The sequence below is a fragment of the Sceloporus undulatus genome, chromosome 6 (assembly GCF_019175285.1).
Source record: "Sceloporus undulatus isolate JIND9_A2432 ecotype Alabama chromosome 6, SceUnd_v1.1, whole genome shotgun sequence".
NCBI lineage: Eukaryota > Metazoa > Chordata > Lepidosauria > Squamata > Phrynosomatidae > Sceloporus > Sceloporus undulatus.
The window spans coordinates 69,694,919-69,712,031 of record NC_056527.1 but is presented as its reverse complement, the minus strand read 5'-3'; the positions used below and the strand labels follow the sequence as shown (position 1 = coordinate 69,712,031).

The following is a 17,113-nucleotide window of genomic DNA, read 5'->3' as shown; positions in this document are numbered from 1 at the left end:
GGTGAAGACTTCTGTGGAAGCAAGAGTGAGAAGGCTTGGAGAGTTTGTCAGGGTCTTCAGCCTATTCTCTGTAACTGCTGCTTTTGAGCAAAGCTTTAACCACTGGCCAAAACTGGTCAGCGCGGTGCGTAACAAGGTGGTGAGTTCGAGCCAGAGGTGAAGAGCTACAACTCCCATCATCCCTGACAGGATGTCCTTCAGGACTCCCCGAAACCCTCAGTCTTCTCCTTATTGAAATTCTTCCAGGAAGACATGGGCGGGAGGCGTTAGGCCACCATAGTCATAAACAGACTTCACTTATAACCTCACTATTGTGACACAGGCAAGAGGTCAGGATGGGATAGCATCCCATCTCCATGGTCAGAGACTCCTCAGGTGACTTGTTGATGCCTTGCCTACACAACACCATTTCTGCTCTGGGATTTATACATGGTCCTGAGAATGCTGACCGTCTTAGTTCCTAAGGAAGATCTCTCTAAAGTATTTGCCTGGTTGGGCCCCTCCTGATTGCTGCCCCTTTGACACATTGGGGGTCTGAGCCTGGGGTCCTACTATCACACTAGCAGCTAAATGTGATTAGAACTGACTCCATGGCAATTCAGCCAGACACAGATCCCACCCTTAGGGTGAGCTCTAACCTCCTCAGAGATCAGAATCAGATACTGCCAGCCTTCTCTTTCATTCTCCCAGACATTAGAAAGACTTTAAAACGTACACCATGCTGGAGACCAAGCCACCCATAGAGGAGAAACAGCTTTCATTCCTCTGACACCCCACTTTGTTTCCTTTTAGCCCTGTTCCATGGGCAAGAAGGCATCAGTCTCCATGCCTAGCAGGTAGGCCAGGCCCGGCATTACTACCTGCCATGAATCTTTGAGAGGTTACCACCAGAAACCAAGTCACCTATGCCAAACACTACAGGTGCTTGAGCACCTCTAGCCATCATAGGTCCTATGGCAAAGACCATCAGGGTGGCCACTTACAAGCCACCATACACACTTGTTAGACATCACTAGCTTGACAGCTTGACTGAGCTGAGGCTGCTGTTGACAGCAGGGTCTTGCAGCAGGTGCTCAAACCTATGTCTCTGAAGGGCCAGCACTGCCCACCCTGTTAGATAGGCTTTGGTAAATCCCAAACTACAGGATGTGGGGGTCTTATATACTGGGAAAAGGGACATTGGCTCTTACCTGTGATATGTCCATTTTCAGTAGATAAGAGACCCACATCCTGGCCCACCCTCAAGGGTGCTGGTGTAGGGATGGTTCATATCCACATAGTTCTTCCTTATGGTGAGCAAGCTAGATTGCTCACTGGCTGTCTTGGTCGCCATCCAGTTCTCTATAGTTTGATATCCAAATAAATAGTTTATGTTTTTTCTGGAGCATTCGGCTGTTGTACGACTTGCCTTCTAGGGTTAGCTCCATCCACGTGGGGTCACCAGAAGGTCTCTCTCTTTTACTTCCTGCCTATTGGAGTGAGTGGGAGGAGCATAACCCAAACTAAACTACAGGATGTGGGGCTCTTACCTACTGGAAACGGGCATATCATAGGTAAGAGCCAATGTCCCTTTTTAATATATTTTTCAGGTTTTCTTACTGTTTATATTTAGTTAATGGTGCCAGCATAAGCTCTTGCTGACAAGAAGTATTGCACTTCTTGTGAGCAGTCAGTTTATTGTACTCCAGAATCATGTTTGAAATCAATGTTTTAAAAATACCTTACTAGCATTTATTGGTTAGAGTTGATCATTACTTGATCATGACACCGATTATCTTGATCCATTTCAATCTGGCTTCAGGTCAGGATATGGAGTGGAGACGGCGATGGTCGCCTTGGTTGATGATCTCTGTCTATGCATCGACGGGGGAAGTGTGGCCCTGTTGGTGCTCTTGGACCTCTCAGCAGCCTTCAGTACCATAGACCATGGTATCCTTTTGGAGCGCCTGAGGGAATTGGGAATCAGAGGCACTGCTCTGCAGTAGTTCTGGTCCTATCTCTCGTGCAGGTTCCAGATGGTGTCGCTTGGCGACAGTTGTTCGGCCAAGAGGGAGCTCAAATCGCGCGTCCCTCAAGGTGTGATACTGTCGCCAATGCTATTCAACATTTACATGAAGCTGCTGGGCGAGATCATCCGGAGACATGGAGCGGGGTGTTATCACTATGCTGATGACACCCAAATTTGTTTCTCCATATCTCAGACTGCTTCAGTGACCAAGGAAGGCATCTCCCCTCTGAATGACTGCCTGAAGACAGTAATGGATTGGATGAGGGAAAATATACTTAAATTGAATCCAAATAAAACACAGGCACTCGCTACAGACAATCCCAATCCAGGTATGGTAATAAGCTCTCCAGTTCTGGACGGGTTCACACTTCCCCTAAAGGACTGTGTCCGTAGCTTGGGGGTGCTCCTGGACTCGTCGCTTCAGCTGTCATCCCAGGTGTATGCAACAGCCAGGAGCGCCCATTATCAGCTTCGGCTGATTCACCCTTCCTGGAATGGGAAAACCTAGAAACGGTTGTACATACACTGGTAACCTCTCATCTCGATTTCTGCAATGCACTCTACATGGGGCAACCCTCATGCCACGTTCGGAAGCTGCAATTGGTCCAAAATATGGCAGCCAGATTGGTGACAGGCCTTCCCAAACTCATCTCCTCAGAATTTTCACTCTCCATTTGCTTAGCTGTACCCACCGGACTTTGATCTCGATTTATTTTATTAACCATTTTATTGGTAATTGTTTTTAATGGTATTTTAGGGTGGAAGGGAGATTGGGGAACTAAGATCTAATATGTCCTGTTATGCTTTTATCTACTGATAGTCATGTTTGATTTTATTGTTTTTGTTTGTTGTTACCCACCTCGATCCAATACAAGGAAGGGCGGGATACAATTATTATTATTATTATTACTTGTTTTTATTCAAGTTCATAATGGAAGGGTTTGTTCACATATAGGTACAGTGCTCCCTCGGGTTACGAAATTAATTCGTTCCGCGGCTAATTTCGTAACCCGAAAAACCTTCGTAACCCGAATTGCCATAGGCGCTAATGGGAAAAAAAGCCGCGGCTCTGCCGCGGCTCCATTTAAAACAGCGCCGGCGTTTTTTCGTAACCCGAAAAAACGTTCGTAACCCGAAACAATAAATCCCTATGGGATTTATTCGTATCCCGAAAAATTCGTAAGCTGGGTAATTCGTATCCCGAGGTACCACTATATACAGAAAACCTATAAAGCACCATCTCAATTATTTTTAAACTTTCCTTTGTCCAACCTCTTGTAGAAGTCTTGAAGGCTAGTTTCTCTATGTTTGGAGGTTCTGTCGTCCTCTTCCACTGAGCACGCAGCTTTGGGAGGGACGCACATGGAGTGGTGAGAGAGGAAGGGGACACCCGCCTAGCCAGCCAGATCAGCCGAATCAACCCTGGCGATTAATGGGGTGACAAATGTCGCAGCCAGATTGCCCTCACATCCTAGAAGAGCCCTCCCTCCAATCCATCTGCCTTGGTCCAGGCCTCAGAGGGAGAGAAGAACCACTGGACCTCATCCCCTTTCCCTCCATCATTCCCTTCTCCTTTTAGTTTCTCTGTGTTTATTTCGATAAACTGTTGAGCACTGAAATTCAATAACCTCTAGCTGTAAATGTGTGGGGTGTTCCTGTGGATCTAATATGTCCTGTTATGCTTTTATCTACTGATAGTCATGTTTGATTTTATAACACCTTATTTATAAATTCAACTTATTTTTCATTTGGGGCATAAATACAAGCAAATGTAACTTTTATCTTCTTTATATTTCCTTTAACAAAAATATATCTCCTCTCATTGTCTTTTTTTAATCTTATCTACTTGAAAATTTATTCCATCTTTCATTAATATTGCCACTCCTCTTGTTTTGTTTGTTCCCTTTGACTCAAACTGCAAATCCCATCCACCATAGTTAAAGAGTTTGGCTCTGTTTCTTCTTGAAATATGCAGCTCTTTACCCATGTCAGATCCCTTCCTTTTGGAAATGCGTTCTTCACTTATCCCCCTCTCTCCTTATTATTATAACCTTTATTACTCCATGTTTAATGTTACTCAGGTCTATTATAACTTTCCTATTCCAGTATTACATCCATTACATTATATAGTCCTTCTTGTAACTTTCCCAAAGTACATCACATTGTACTTCCTCAATCTTTCCTGCTTCTCAGCTGTCTGTTGCATTTCTCTCTTCTAAAATCTTTCCTTCTGATATGTTTCGCTTGCCTGGCCAGCTTAATTCTGTCTTCTTCTTCTTCTTCCTCCTCACCACTGACAGTTCCTCCTTGACTTTCTCCTCCAAGTCCCAGCTGTTGCAGCAGTCACTGACCCTCCTCTACGTTAGAGACTTTCAGCAATGTTCCATCTTTGAAAACCAAGAGAGCTGTAGGGAAACCCCAGGTGTACTTAATTTTTGCTTCTCGGAGCCATCTTGCTCTGAGATATGAGCAAGTTTCTTTGTTAATAGTCTCCGATGCCAAGTCTTGATAGATCTGAATTTTTTGTCCATTCCAAATTTTGTATTGATCTCGGTTTTTTTAAAAACCATGTCCTTCATATTTTCTCTTCCAAATGCAATAATTATGTCCTTCCTTCTGCTGTTTCCTTGTGCCCCCAAACTCCAGTGGGCTCTCTCTAAATCATTTGGAGAGATTTTTAAATCATAACTTTTCCACCAAGTTGTCAATATAGTGATTAAATCACTAGATTTGGCTTGTTCTGGAAAGTTCCTTATTATTAAATTTCTCCTTCTTTGTCTGTTCTCAGCATCTATGAGTCTATTTCGAAGTCTAAAGACTTCATTTTCCAACATTACTAATTGTTCATTATTTTCAACTTTTCCCTTTGCCTCCTCGGCTGTTTTTTGTATTCCACTTATCTGTTCTGTAAGAACTGTAATTGTGCTTTGGACACTTTGGAAAGCATCAAAAAGCTGGTCTAATTCATGATCAAGGAATTCAAGCGAAACTTTCATGGGAGGACTCACTGTTGCCGTTGTTGCTGCCTCCATTTTGTACATCAATCACGCTGCAGCTGTCTTTCCTCTCCTTCTTGTCCCTTCTTACTCAGAGTTCTTGCTTGTCCATGATCGTAATTCTAATGTCCAAATTAAGTGCCTTGCACTTTTTATCAGCTTTAAGCTTTAAATGGAGCAGTAACAAATCTATTTTATAATCTCTTCGAAGGGAGAGGATACGAAGGCGTCTATCCTCTTTCCCTGTGCATGCGCACCCCGTTTCCTCAATCTTGGAAACGGTTTGAAGCAACCACTGAAGACTGGATCATTAAAGTTGCTGAATTAGCACAAATAGCCAAATTAACATGAAAGGATAAACTAATTAAAGACTTTTTTGAAAGATTGAAAACTGTTTATGGAGTTTTGGATCAATAAGACAATTGGCTTTGCCTTAAGGCAAGTAGTTCTTAATTAATTAAATCACAAGTTGTCTTTGCATATTTCACTGCTGTAAGCATATTATAAATTTAAATTAAATTTATGTATAATTTATATATAAATATATAAATCTAAATTTAAATTTAATTTAAAATATTTTAATATATTTCATCTGTTAGCTGTGTGAAGAACTTTGATCTGGATTATTTTTAGGATCTCATGGGATCAAATCAAGAGAAATAAATTAATGTAATGTTATATAGTAAGTAGTGCCCTTTTGACAGAAAAAAAGTCTTTAAAACAGTCTCTTTTTAGCAATAGGAAGTACATTTCTATACCACTTACCGATGTACTAAGCAGCTTAAAAGTGTAAGTTAATTGCCCCCAACAAGCTGGGTACTCATTTTAGCGACCTATGGAATGATGGTTGACTCAGAGTCCCTGGCTGGTATTGACTTCATAACCTTGTGGTTTGTGAGTGAGTGGCTGCAGTACAGGCATTTAACCACTGTGCCACCAGGGCTCCCTATTTGCAAACTGATGGGTATTTCAACAGTCTTGGAAAATTGCTTCAGTGTTCTCTTTTGATATTTTGCAGAAGCAAATTCTAGATGCCAGACACCAATCAAGATGAAACCAAATACTGAGCCTCCTGAGAATGTTGAGTGGAGTGGTGCAGAAGCATCCATGTTCAGAGTTCTTATTGGTACCTACTATGACAATTTCTGTGCAATTGCCAGATTAATCGGGACCAAAACATGTAGGCAGGTAAGAACAACTGATTCATGTTTTTTAAAATAGTGTAGCAATAATAAAACCCCCTTTTTAGAAACTGCCAAGTTCTCAGTGTTCATAGAGAGTTCCAACACACTTGTTTTATAAAATATGCCTCTTTGCATTGCCATTAAAATATCTTTGTCTCATTTAGAGACATGGAAGTCTGAGGGAAAATAGTGGAAAATTGGGGAGAGAAATCTAGTTTTTTCCCCTCATAGACTTTTTTCCTGGAAAATTGATAATTAAAAAAAAAAAAAGGGGGGGGGGAAAGAAAACATGCTTTGTGGAATATTTTATTTTAAAATGAATAAGAAAATGTTTGTTACGAGATGTTCTAATAATTACTCATATTTTTACTTCCAAATTATTTCTAAAAGCTATGTAACAGGCGGACTTACCAGATCAATTCTTTGTCTTGGTTTGTCTTTTTTTTAAATTTGTTTTTATTTGTTATAAAATTATATATAAAAAATCGCTTCAACATAGTCTACAAAAAAGGGTTATTGTACAAGCAATAATCCTTACCAGACAAGTAAAAATTTATCACTTCCAAATGTACGCTCTATAGCTGGATCAGATTTGTTGTGTTGTTTCATGGTCTTATTTTAACATCTCGGCTTTTCGGTCATCTTTCATAGTTATATACTACATCATATCTCTATGTTAGTTACTGTAAGCATACCGGATTATATAATTAATTAATTGTTTTAACAAAAGTTCATCTGTATCTTGTCCATGTATTTATTGTTTTCTACACCTCTTTCCTTTACTTCCGCTTTTGTAAGCAAAATGTCACTAGAGGAGACCACCCCTCCTCTACCTGCTTTATATCTTTATTATTTAGAAGAGCCGTGAGTTTTCCCATCTCTATCATCTCTGAGAGTTTCAACAACCATTCATCTATGAATAGCATGTTTTTATTTTTCCAGTTCTGGGCTAGTGTCATCCTTGCCGCCATTATAACATAAAGTAAAATACGCCAGTGTTTCCTTTCAATCTGGGCTGGAACTTTGTTCAACATATTCAACAAGTAAATTTCTGGTTTCAGTTCAGATTTTATCTGGAAGATCTTCTCAATTGTTATGTGGATTTGTTTCCAAAAATTACTTAGTTTCGGGCAAGTCTACCACACATGGAACCAAGAGCTGATTGCTAACTGGCATTTCCAGCATCTATTTGTGGACAATTTGTAAATCTTTGCCATTTTGTTTGGAGTCAAATACCATCTATTTTCCATCTCGAAAAAGTTTTCTTTGAGGGTCTGCAATTTTGTGAATTTGTTAGTCCTCTTTCTAGCGTATTGCCAGCTTTCTAGGTCAATACTTCTGCCACAGTCCGTTGCCCATTTGATCATCATTTTGGAGATTGGGTCCTCTTCTTGTTCTAGTTTTTGTAAAGCTTTATGGATCTTGGCTTTTCTCTTTCTTTTATTACTGTCCCAAAAGTTGTCTAGTTCAGGTTGCTCTCCATTGAAGTTTTCAAGTTTTTGGTCCATTTTGAATTGCTCTTTCAATTGCAGATAGAGAAACCAGTGCATTTTTGGGTCCAAATGCATCAGTTCTTCTATTGATTTCAGCTCAAATATATTGTTGCCGGTTATCTTTAATATATCTTTGTAGGTTAGCCATGTTACGAGTGACTTCCATCTACCCAAGAAAGCTTCTTGGGGTGAAACCCACAGTGGAATTTTCCGAAAGTATTTGTTTTTGATTTTTTGCCAAATTCTTAAAAGGGATCTTTTGACAATGTGATGTTTAAAATCCTTGTGTGTTATACTGCTTTTCCGTACCAAAAGTATCTGTGCTAGCCATATCTGTTGTCATGTCCTTCTAGGGATAATAAGTCTTCTTCTTCTAGATTGATCCAATTGGAGATCCAATTAAGCACATTAGCGTAGTAATGTAATTTTAGGTCTGGGAGTCCCAAACCTCCTTCTTCTTATGGATGCGTCACAATTTCCATTTAATTTGAGGTTTTTTCCTGTTCCAAACAAAATTCAAAATGTCTCTTTGCCATTCTTTTAGGGGGAATCGCTCATCAGTATTGGAATGTTCTGGAATAAGAAATTCATTTGGGGCATCTTGGTTTGTCTTTTAATCAGAATGTTTTATGTCTGCGTGAGATGGAGAACTGGAGAAGAAAAAAAAAATCTATGTCTGAATGATGTGCATGGTTTCTTTTTCTGATTCTGTAATTCTGTTTTTATAAGTTTATAAGAAAAATAGGTTTCAAGGCCTCCAAATTTCTGGAACTTCTACATCTCTAATCTGGGTACTAGATACTGGATTTAAAATAAAAATAAATTAATAGCATTAATAGCAGACATGTTGCTTTACATATACAGTCAGCCCTTCTTATCCCCATATTTTTTTATCCATGGATTCAAGCATCCACGGCTTGAAAATATTTTTAAAAAATATAAATTCTAAAAGACAAACCTTTTATATATTTTACTATGCCATTGTATTTCATGGGACTGGAGTGCCACGGCTTTTGGTATCCACAGCGAATTCCAGAACCAAGCCCCAAAGGCCCACTGTATATACAGACTTAACCAAACTTGGAAAAAAATCCCTATATGCTACTGGAAAATGACTGGATTTTACAAGTGATGAAGTAGTTACATGGATTTCTTTTTTTTACAGGTGTATGAGTTTAGAGTAAAGGAATCCAGTATTATTGCTCCTGTACCTGCTGAAGATGTTGATACTCCTCCAAGAAAGAAGAAAAGGAAACACAGGTAAACCAGTTGAATAGCAGTCATCTGGCATAAAATCATAGAATTGGAAGGGCCTCATAGGTCATCAAGTTCAACCCTTCCTCAGTGCAGGATCTCCCATCTAAAGCATCCCCAACACGTAGCTCTCCTGCGTATTTGAAGATATCCTCAGAATTAGACCCTACCGCCTCTCCAGGCAGTTGGTTCCATTGCTGAACCGCTCGTACTGTCAAGAAATTCCTTTTAATGTTCATTTGAAATCTGCCCTTCTGTAATTTAAAACCATTAGACCTCTGAAGCAGCAGAGAACAGATCTGCCCCCTTTTCTCTGTGACAACCCTTGAGGGTTGTCAAAGAGTACAATCATGTCACTGTTCAGTCTTCTCTTCACAAAGCTGAACAAGCCCTGCTCTTTCAACTTTTCCTCCTTTGTTTTGTTCTCCGTACATATTATCATTTGTTGACAAATTGGAGTGTGTCCAGAGGAGGGCGAATAAAATGGTGAAAGGTTTGGAAACCATGCCTTATGAGGAAAGACTTAGGGAGCTGGGTATATTAGCCTGGAGAGGAAAGCGGTTAATGGGTGATATGATAGCCCTCTTTAAGTATTTGAAGGGGTGTCATATTGAGGATGGAGCAAGTTTGTTTTCTGCTGCTCCAGAGACTAGAACACAGAACACTGGATACAAGCTCCAGGAACAGAGATTCCACCTCAACATTAGGAGGAACTTTCTGACAGTAAGAACTGTTCAGCAGTGGAACACACTCCCTTGGAGTGTGGTAGGATCTACTTCTTTGCAGGTTTTTAAACAGAGGCCGGTTGGCCATCTGTTGGGGATGCTTTGATTGTGATTTCTTGCATTGCAGGGGGTTGGACTGGTTGATCCTTGTGGTCTCTTCCAACTCTACAGTTCTGTGATTCTGTGATCTCTGTTGCTCTTCTCTGAACCTGCTTCAGTCTGTCTAGATTCTTCTTAAAACAAGATGCCCAGAATTGAGCGCAGAATATAGTGGATCTGTTACTTCTCTGTGTGTGGAAAACAAGTATTTATCTTTTTAAAGGGAAAAAATAGCAGAAGCTGGAAATATTACATTTTGGACTACAGTTACTGGCTGTATTAACTGAATTACAGTCTAAAACATTTTCAAACTATATAGGATAAAATATAGGATAAAAGTATACTTAAAAAGGAGTGTCACAGGTAAAGGAACTAGGGAATGACTAAATAATTGTGAATTTTTGCCATAAAAAAGCATTTTGATGGTTTTTTTGTATGCTTGTGGTCTGAATATAAGACTTTCTTTCAGTACCTGATTATCGGGCCCTACATGGCCATAAATCGCCAATTAAATTATAAATGTAGTTTTATGCAACCATTGCAAGTTACAGGAAGAGATCTGAACACAACTCCATTCATCCACTTACTCCCTGGTAATTCAGAAATGGCTAGTCTGTTGGGGTTGCACTGCTGAAAATGTAGGTTTTGGGAGAGACATAACTATGACTGCCAGTGCTCTTGACACAGGATCATTGCCACCTGTAACCAGTGTACATAAATATGCTACTGGTCCATGGCACATTGAGTGAAAAATTATCAGCCCCCACATCAGATAAATTGAAATATCTTGTAGATAGACAGTTGATATCTTTATATGAATTTCCTCTATTCCAGCCCTTGATTCTACCACCTAAATAGCAAGTAGTGATTCATAGCAATGACACTGGAAGGGGGAAGGACACTGATTCTAATGCCAATAATTTTGTATACCCTTTTATCTTAAGAAACCATTGAAAATTATGGACAAGCATATGAATTGATAAGACTCAAAATCATTTTGATAAATGTAAAAAACATTATGGTCCTTAACTGAGATGTGCACTAAAGTGAATTGGGAACTCTACAGACATAGAATTTCTTAATATTGAATAGAGCTAGTGAATATTTAATAAAGCAAAGGGGATTACTGCTTAATACCTCAGTGGCCATCCTGTTCAAACATTTATTTTTGTCCTCACAAGCCAGGAGAAGCCAGGCATAGTCAGACAAGCATTCTAGACTTTAGGAGAGCTGATCTCAGTAAACTTAGAGAAATACTGGGGGCAATCCCATGGTCAGGAATACTAAAAGAGAAGGGAGTTCAGGATGGATGGGAGTTTCTCAAAAGGGAGATACTGAAGGCACAATTTCAAACAGTTCCAGTGAGGAAGAAAAATGGGAGGTGTCTCAAGAATCCAGGATGGATGACTAAGGAACGTTCAACTGAGCTAACTTTTAAACGGATGCATAAAAAATGGAAAAATGGGGAAATCACCAAAGGGGAATTCAAAGAAATAGCTAGCCTGTGTAGGGGTAAAGTCAGAAAAGCTATAGTGCAGAATGAACTCAGGCTTGCTAGAGAAGTTAAGAACAATAGAAAGGGCTTTTTTTGGATATGTCCGCAGCAAAAGGAAGAAAAAAGAAATGGTAGGGCCACTGTGTTGAGAAGATGTCAAAATGCTAACAGAAGATAGAGAAAAGGCAGAATTACTCAACACCTTCTTTGCTTCTGTGTTCTGAGAAAAGGCAAAGGGTGCTCAACCTGAGGATAATGGAGCAGAGAACAGAATAGGGGAATTTCAGCACAGAATAAGCTAAAGAGATAGAACGGGAATACCTTGTTAATCTAAATGAATATAAGTCTCCAGGATCGGATGAACTACATCCAAGAGTATTAAAAGAACTGGCAAATGTAATATCAGAGCCATTGGCAATAATCTTTGAGAACACCTGGAGAGCAGGAGAAGTCCCAGTAGACTGGAGGAGGGCAAACGTCTCCATCTTCAAAAAGGGAAAGAAAGAGGATCCCAACAAGTTCAGGGGTAGGCAACCCTTTTGAGCTGGGGGCCGGGTTGCTGTCCCTCAGACAACTGGGGGGCCGAAGCCAAAAAATAAATAAATAAATTTTAATAAATAAATAAATAAATAAATAAATACCGGGACAAATGTAGGACAAAATTTTCAAATGGAGGGCACTTTTTAAATAAAAAATGGAGGACACGCGAAAAAATTTGCTGATTTTTTAAAAAAGGTTAAGATAAATGCATGTTTCTGAGGCTTCTATAGACAATTGCCCCACCATGCCCCTTGTGCGAGACGCCAAAGGCCCCGGCGGCAATCGGCGGCAGGACCGGGCTGGGGCCGGTCCCAAGGCCTCGCTGGGCCGCATCCGGCCCGCGGGCCGCAGGTTGCCTACCCCTGGTCCAGTTAGTCTGACATCAATACCAGGAAAGATTCTAGAGCAGATCATTAAACAGAGAGTCTGTGAACATTTAGAAGGCAATTCCATAATCATAAAGAGTCAACATGGGTTTCAGAGAAACAAGCCATGCCAGACAAATCTTATCTCTTTCTTTGATAAAATTACCAGCTTGTTAGATGAAAGGAATGATGTGGATATAGTATATCTTGATTTCAGTAAGGCCTTTGACAAAATTTCCCATGACATTCTTGCAAACAAGCTTGTAAAATGTGGGCTAGACAAGATAAGCCTTCCCTCCAGTCCATCTGCCTTGGTCCAAGCCTCAGAGGGAGAGAATAACCACTGGACCTCATCCCCTTTCCCACCACCATTCCCTTCTCCTTTTGTGTTGTGTTTTTTAGATTGTAAACCAGAGGGCAGGGAACCGTCTAATTAAAAATAATAATAGTAAGCTGCTCTGATAGCCTTTATGGCTGAAGGGTGGGGTATAAATACCATAAATAAATAAATAAACAAATAACTGTTACATAGATTTGTAATTGTTTGACCAGCCGAACCAAGAGTGCTCAACAATGACTCCTTTTCATCCTGGAGAGAAGTGATCCCACAAGGCTCTGTCCTGAGCCCAGTGTTATTCAACATCTTTATCAATGACTTGGATGACAGAATTGGGGGCATACTTATTAAATTTGCAGATGACACCAAATTAGGAGGAATAGTTAATACTCCAGAGGACATGATCAAAATTCAAAATGACCTGAATAGATTAGAAAGCTGGGCCAAAGCTAACAAAATGAAATTGAACACGGAAAAATGTAATGCACAGATATAGGATGGATGACACCTGGCTGAATGAGACTATACGTGAAAGGGATCTAGGAATCCAAGTAGACCACAAGTTGAACATGAGCCAACAGTGTGATGTGGCAACTAAATTTTAGGCTGCATCAATAAAAGTACAGTGTCTAGATCAAGAGAAGTAATAGTGCCACTGTATTCTGTAACATGTTTTATGTTAATTTTATAGTTTGGGAGGGAGGTTTAGCTCAGGATTTTGTGAGTTTTATTGTTTTTATATTGTATCATAAACTCTATTGTTACCCGTCTCAATCCCCAAACGGAAGAGGCGGGATATAAATAAATAAACAAATTATTATTATTATTATTATTATTATTATTATTATTATTATTATTATTATTATTCTGCTTTGGTCAGGCCCCACCTGGAATATTGTGATATTGTGTCCAGTTCTGGGCACCACAATTCAAAAAGGACATTGAAAAACTGGAGTGTGTCCAAAGGAGGGCGATGTCATATTGAGGAAGGAACAAACTTGTTTTCTGCTGTTCCAGAGAATAGGACCTGGAACAATGGATGCAAGCTCCAGGAAAAGAGATTCCACCTCAACATTAGGAGGAACTTCCTGACAGTAAGGGCTGGTCGACAGTGGAACACACTACCTCAGAGAGTGGTGGAGTCTCCTTTCTTGGAGATCTTTAAGCAGAGGCTGGATGGCCATCTGTTGGGGATGCTTTGATTGAGAGTTCCTGCATGGCAGGGTGTTGGACTGGATGGCCCTTGTGGTCTCTTCCTACTCTACGATTCTATGATTCTATGAAGTTTGTACATAGGGACGTGGTGGCTCAGTGGTTAAGACATTGACTCTGATAATTGCAAGGTCGGCAGTTCAAGGCCCAAGGGCCATGTAACTGAGCTCCCATGACTAGTCCCAGCTTCTGCCAACCTAGCAGTTTGAAAACATGTAAAAGTGCAAGTAGATCAATAGGTACCATTTCATTGGGAAGGTAACATTGTTCAGTGCTGTCATGCTAGCCACATGATCACAGTCATCCTTGACAACACTGGCTCCATTGGCTTACTGAGATTAGCACCACCCCCTACAGTTGGACATGACTAGACAAACTTGTCAAAGGGTGATACCTTTCCTTTGTCTTCAGGTATTATATCTAAAAATGTGTCTCTTTAATAAGTAAAATAAGTATTGTGTGGAATGGCTCCATAGTGAATAAAAATAAAATAATTATGTACAAAAAGAAAACGAAAGAGGTTTTCCTGTTCATTAAAACATTTCTTGTTGGTTCATTAATTTAAGCATCTGTGCTTTGAGGGTGTTTCATTTGCTTTGGGGGAAAATACAGTCACATTCCTTAAACATTTGAAATGCTTCTGAAAATTTGTTTTATTTGGTCTAGCAAAAATTAACTTTTTGGAAATATACCCGCTACAAGATTTTGAAAGAGACTGGTGAAGTATTTGTTATCAACAGACACTTGACCTTTGAAATCCTGTCACATAACTTTAATATGATTAAATGCTGTAGGACAGGATAGTGAAAGTATTTGTTCAGGCCAGTTTCAAAGCAAAGTTAAGATTTCTAGTATAATTAATAACTTTGTTACAGGATGTTTTATGATGTACAGTGGACCTTTGGTATCCACTGGGAATGCCCATGGATACCAAAATGCATGGATGCTCAAGTCCCATTATATACAGTGGCACAGTAAAATAGTGTTCCTCATATGGGGGTTGGACTGGATGGCCCTAGTGGTCTCTTCCAACTCTATGATTCTATGATTCTATAAAATGGCAAAATCAAGGTTTGCTTTTGGGAATTTATATATATTTTTGAATATTTCAAGCTGTGGATGCTTGAATCCCTGGATAAAGAATCCATGGATGCAGAAGGTCGACTGTAATTGTGGGAAAGTTGGGGTTTTTTTTTAGATTTTTGGGATTTAAAAATGATATCAAAATAGTCTCATTCAGTACAGCCTGTCAGCTTTAATGTATGTTTCGGTTTTTACAGGTTGTGGGCTGCTCATTGCAGGAAGATACAGCTAAAGAAGGGTTAGTATCTTACCGTTAGCTTTGTGACCTGAAAAACCTTGGTTTTTTTCCAAATAATGAAGGATAATCCTGAACTACATGGGGATCAAGAATCAATAAATTATCCAGTCCAGTAAATCTTTGTGGCCAGGTGTACTCCATTATATAGAGAGATTCCTTGTCCCTCAGGACTTCCCTGCTCACTTCCATTAAAGTGACCATAATGACACAATGCAGCATGGGCACAGAACAGCTCCTTGAATGAACAGGGACGTCCTGGTGATCTTGGAGACTAATTTTATGTTTATGTTGCTACTTTTAGGTTTATAGCACAGGTTGGGAGGTAGGATAAGGCAAGATAAAGTTGTGAACATACTATGTTTATGCAGCAGTGAGTAGATATTCTGTGTTACTGTAACTATAGAAAAATGTAAACTGTTTGATAGAACATTGAATGTAGTGGCCCAGATCCTCTTTAATGCTGATAGGGCATAAAGTTTCATGAGCAGGATAAAGCAGCAGAAACATTCCAGTGGGCATTCTGAATCTAGTGGATGTGGTTGTTCACTGACTGGCATTCAGTCTGCTATGTTGTCTTGTGGGCAAATGGAGAGATGCATTGTGTGGTGTAGTAGTTTGAGGGTTGGACTGAGATTCTGGAGACCAGGGTTGAAACCCATGCTCCACCATGGAAACCCACTGGCTGATCTTGAACAAATCACTTCCTCAGCCTTAGATGAAGGCAAAGGCAAACTCCCTTTGAACAAATCTTTTCAAGAAAACCCTATGATAGGTTCACTTTGGGGTCCCCATAGGTCAGAAATGACTTGAAGGCACACAACTACAACAATTGGAATGTCTTATGCAACCACCTAAAAACACTGTCAGCAGAACTAGCAGTTAACCCTGGCATGCTATGCCAACCTTATTCTAGCCTATATGCTACTTTAAAAATAAAATAACATCCAAAGTCTGATAGTACACAAACTATATTTATTTCTCTGTTATTCAATTTCTGTATTGCTCTTCATTTAAAAAAAAAAAGAAACACTTCACAAAGCAACTTGCAAAGAAAGTAAAGATACAAAGCACAGCCACTTGTTAAAAAAAACCCTAAAAGGTAGTCAAACTTAACTGTGGAAGCAAGATCTAATACAGCGTAAAAATAACCTAGAGGTCTGTGTGAAGTAGCTAAAGAAATCAGCTAAAATGAGTTACTAAAGATGCTTGATGAACTGTGGAAGGCAGGATATTCCATAATAAAGGGCAACAAAAGAGAAGGTCCTTGCTTGGGTCACTGCTTTGTGGGTGTTGCCTACAGGCAGGATCATGAGAAAAGCCTTTTTCAAAGATCTGAAGTGCTAGCATCTACTGAGAGAGGTGCTGCAACAAGTATTTGGGACCCAAATTATTATCTGGGTAGTGAAGGGGAGCAATCCACATAACCAGGGTCATCTCCTCGTATGTAAGCTCAGCTTGCAGGAACCCATTAGATTTTCTTCTTTCCACTGTCAACTCCCTCTTTTCTCTCTCTGGGTTTTTATTTTCCCTGTCTTGTGAGCCAGAACCTTATACCTACATATGTCTTTTTAAAGTTAGTGTGGAAACATTCCTTTCCTCTCTTGGCAATGACCAAAGCCTGTCTGGATTTACCATGCTTCTGCAGCCTTTTCCCCACCATTCTATACCTGGTGGAGAGTGAGAGAATCACAGAAGCACCTGGCTTTGTTCCTGAAGCCAGGTGCAAAATGATTACTTCATTCACTTTCGGAGGCCTCTGACAGGCTGCAGTAGATGATTTGATCATTTTATATCTGGCTAGACACTTCTCCAGTCTTTCCACTGCTCTCCGCCAGGCATAGGATGGCTGTGGGGGCAAGAGGAGGGCTGCAGCAGCTCTATGGTAAGTCCAAGGCTTAGTGAATGGCTACATGTATGCAGCTGTATGCAGAAATATTATGCTGTACTGAGCCATCCAAGATACCAGCCACAGCAATAACATTCAGAGACCACAGTGAAGGAAAGTTGGTTACTGTTAACTGTTTTTGTTGGAGTGGTCATCTACATTTACACAAACCATTCTTCCAGCAACAGAAGATGGGTGC

At 40.0% G+C, this 17,113-nt stretch overlaps 2 protein-coding genes across 9 annotated transcripts in view; one reads left to right on the top strand and one right to left on the bottom strand.

Annotated features, from left to right (window-relative positions):
- The window catches only part of PIGA (phosphatidylinositol glycan anchor biosynthesis class A), a 579,723-nt gene that overhangs the window by 219,357 nt on the left and 343,253 nt on the right, over nt 1-17,113 (bottom strand). The window lies entirely within an intron of this gene.
- EZH2 (enhancer of zeste 2 polycomb repressive complex 2 subunit) overlaps nt 1-17,113 on the top strand; it is a 124,353-nt gene that overhangs the window by 80,142 nt on the left and 27,098 nt on the right. For all 6 annotated transcript variants that reach the window (XM_042471203.1, XM_042471201.1, XM_042471199.1 and 3 more), the window contains 3 exons: nt 6,023-6,192; nt 8,847-8,941; nt 14,989-15,029. In XM_042471203.1, the coding sequence (XP_042327137.1) occupies nt 6,023-6,192; nt 8,847-8,941; nt 14,989-15,029 (306 nt within the window). The remainder of the gene's footprint in view (nt 1-6,022; nt 6,193-8,846; nt 8,942-14,988; nt 15,030-17,113) is intronic.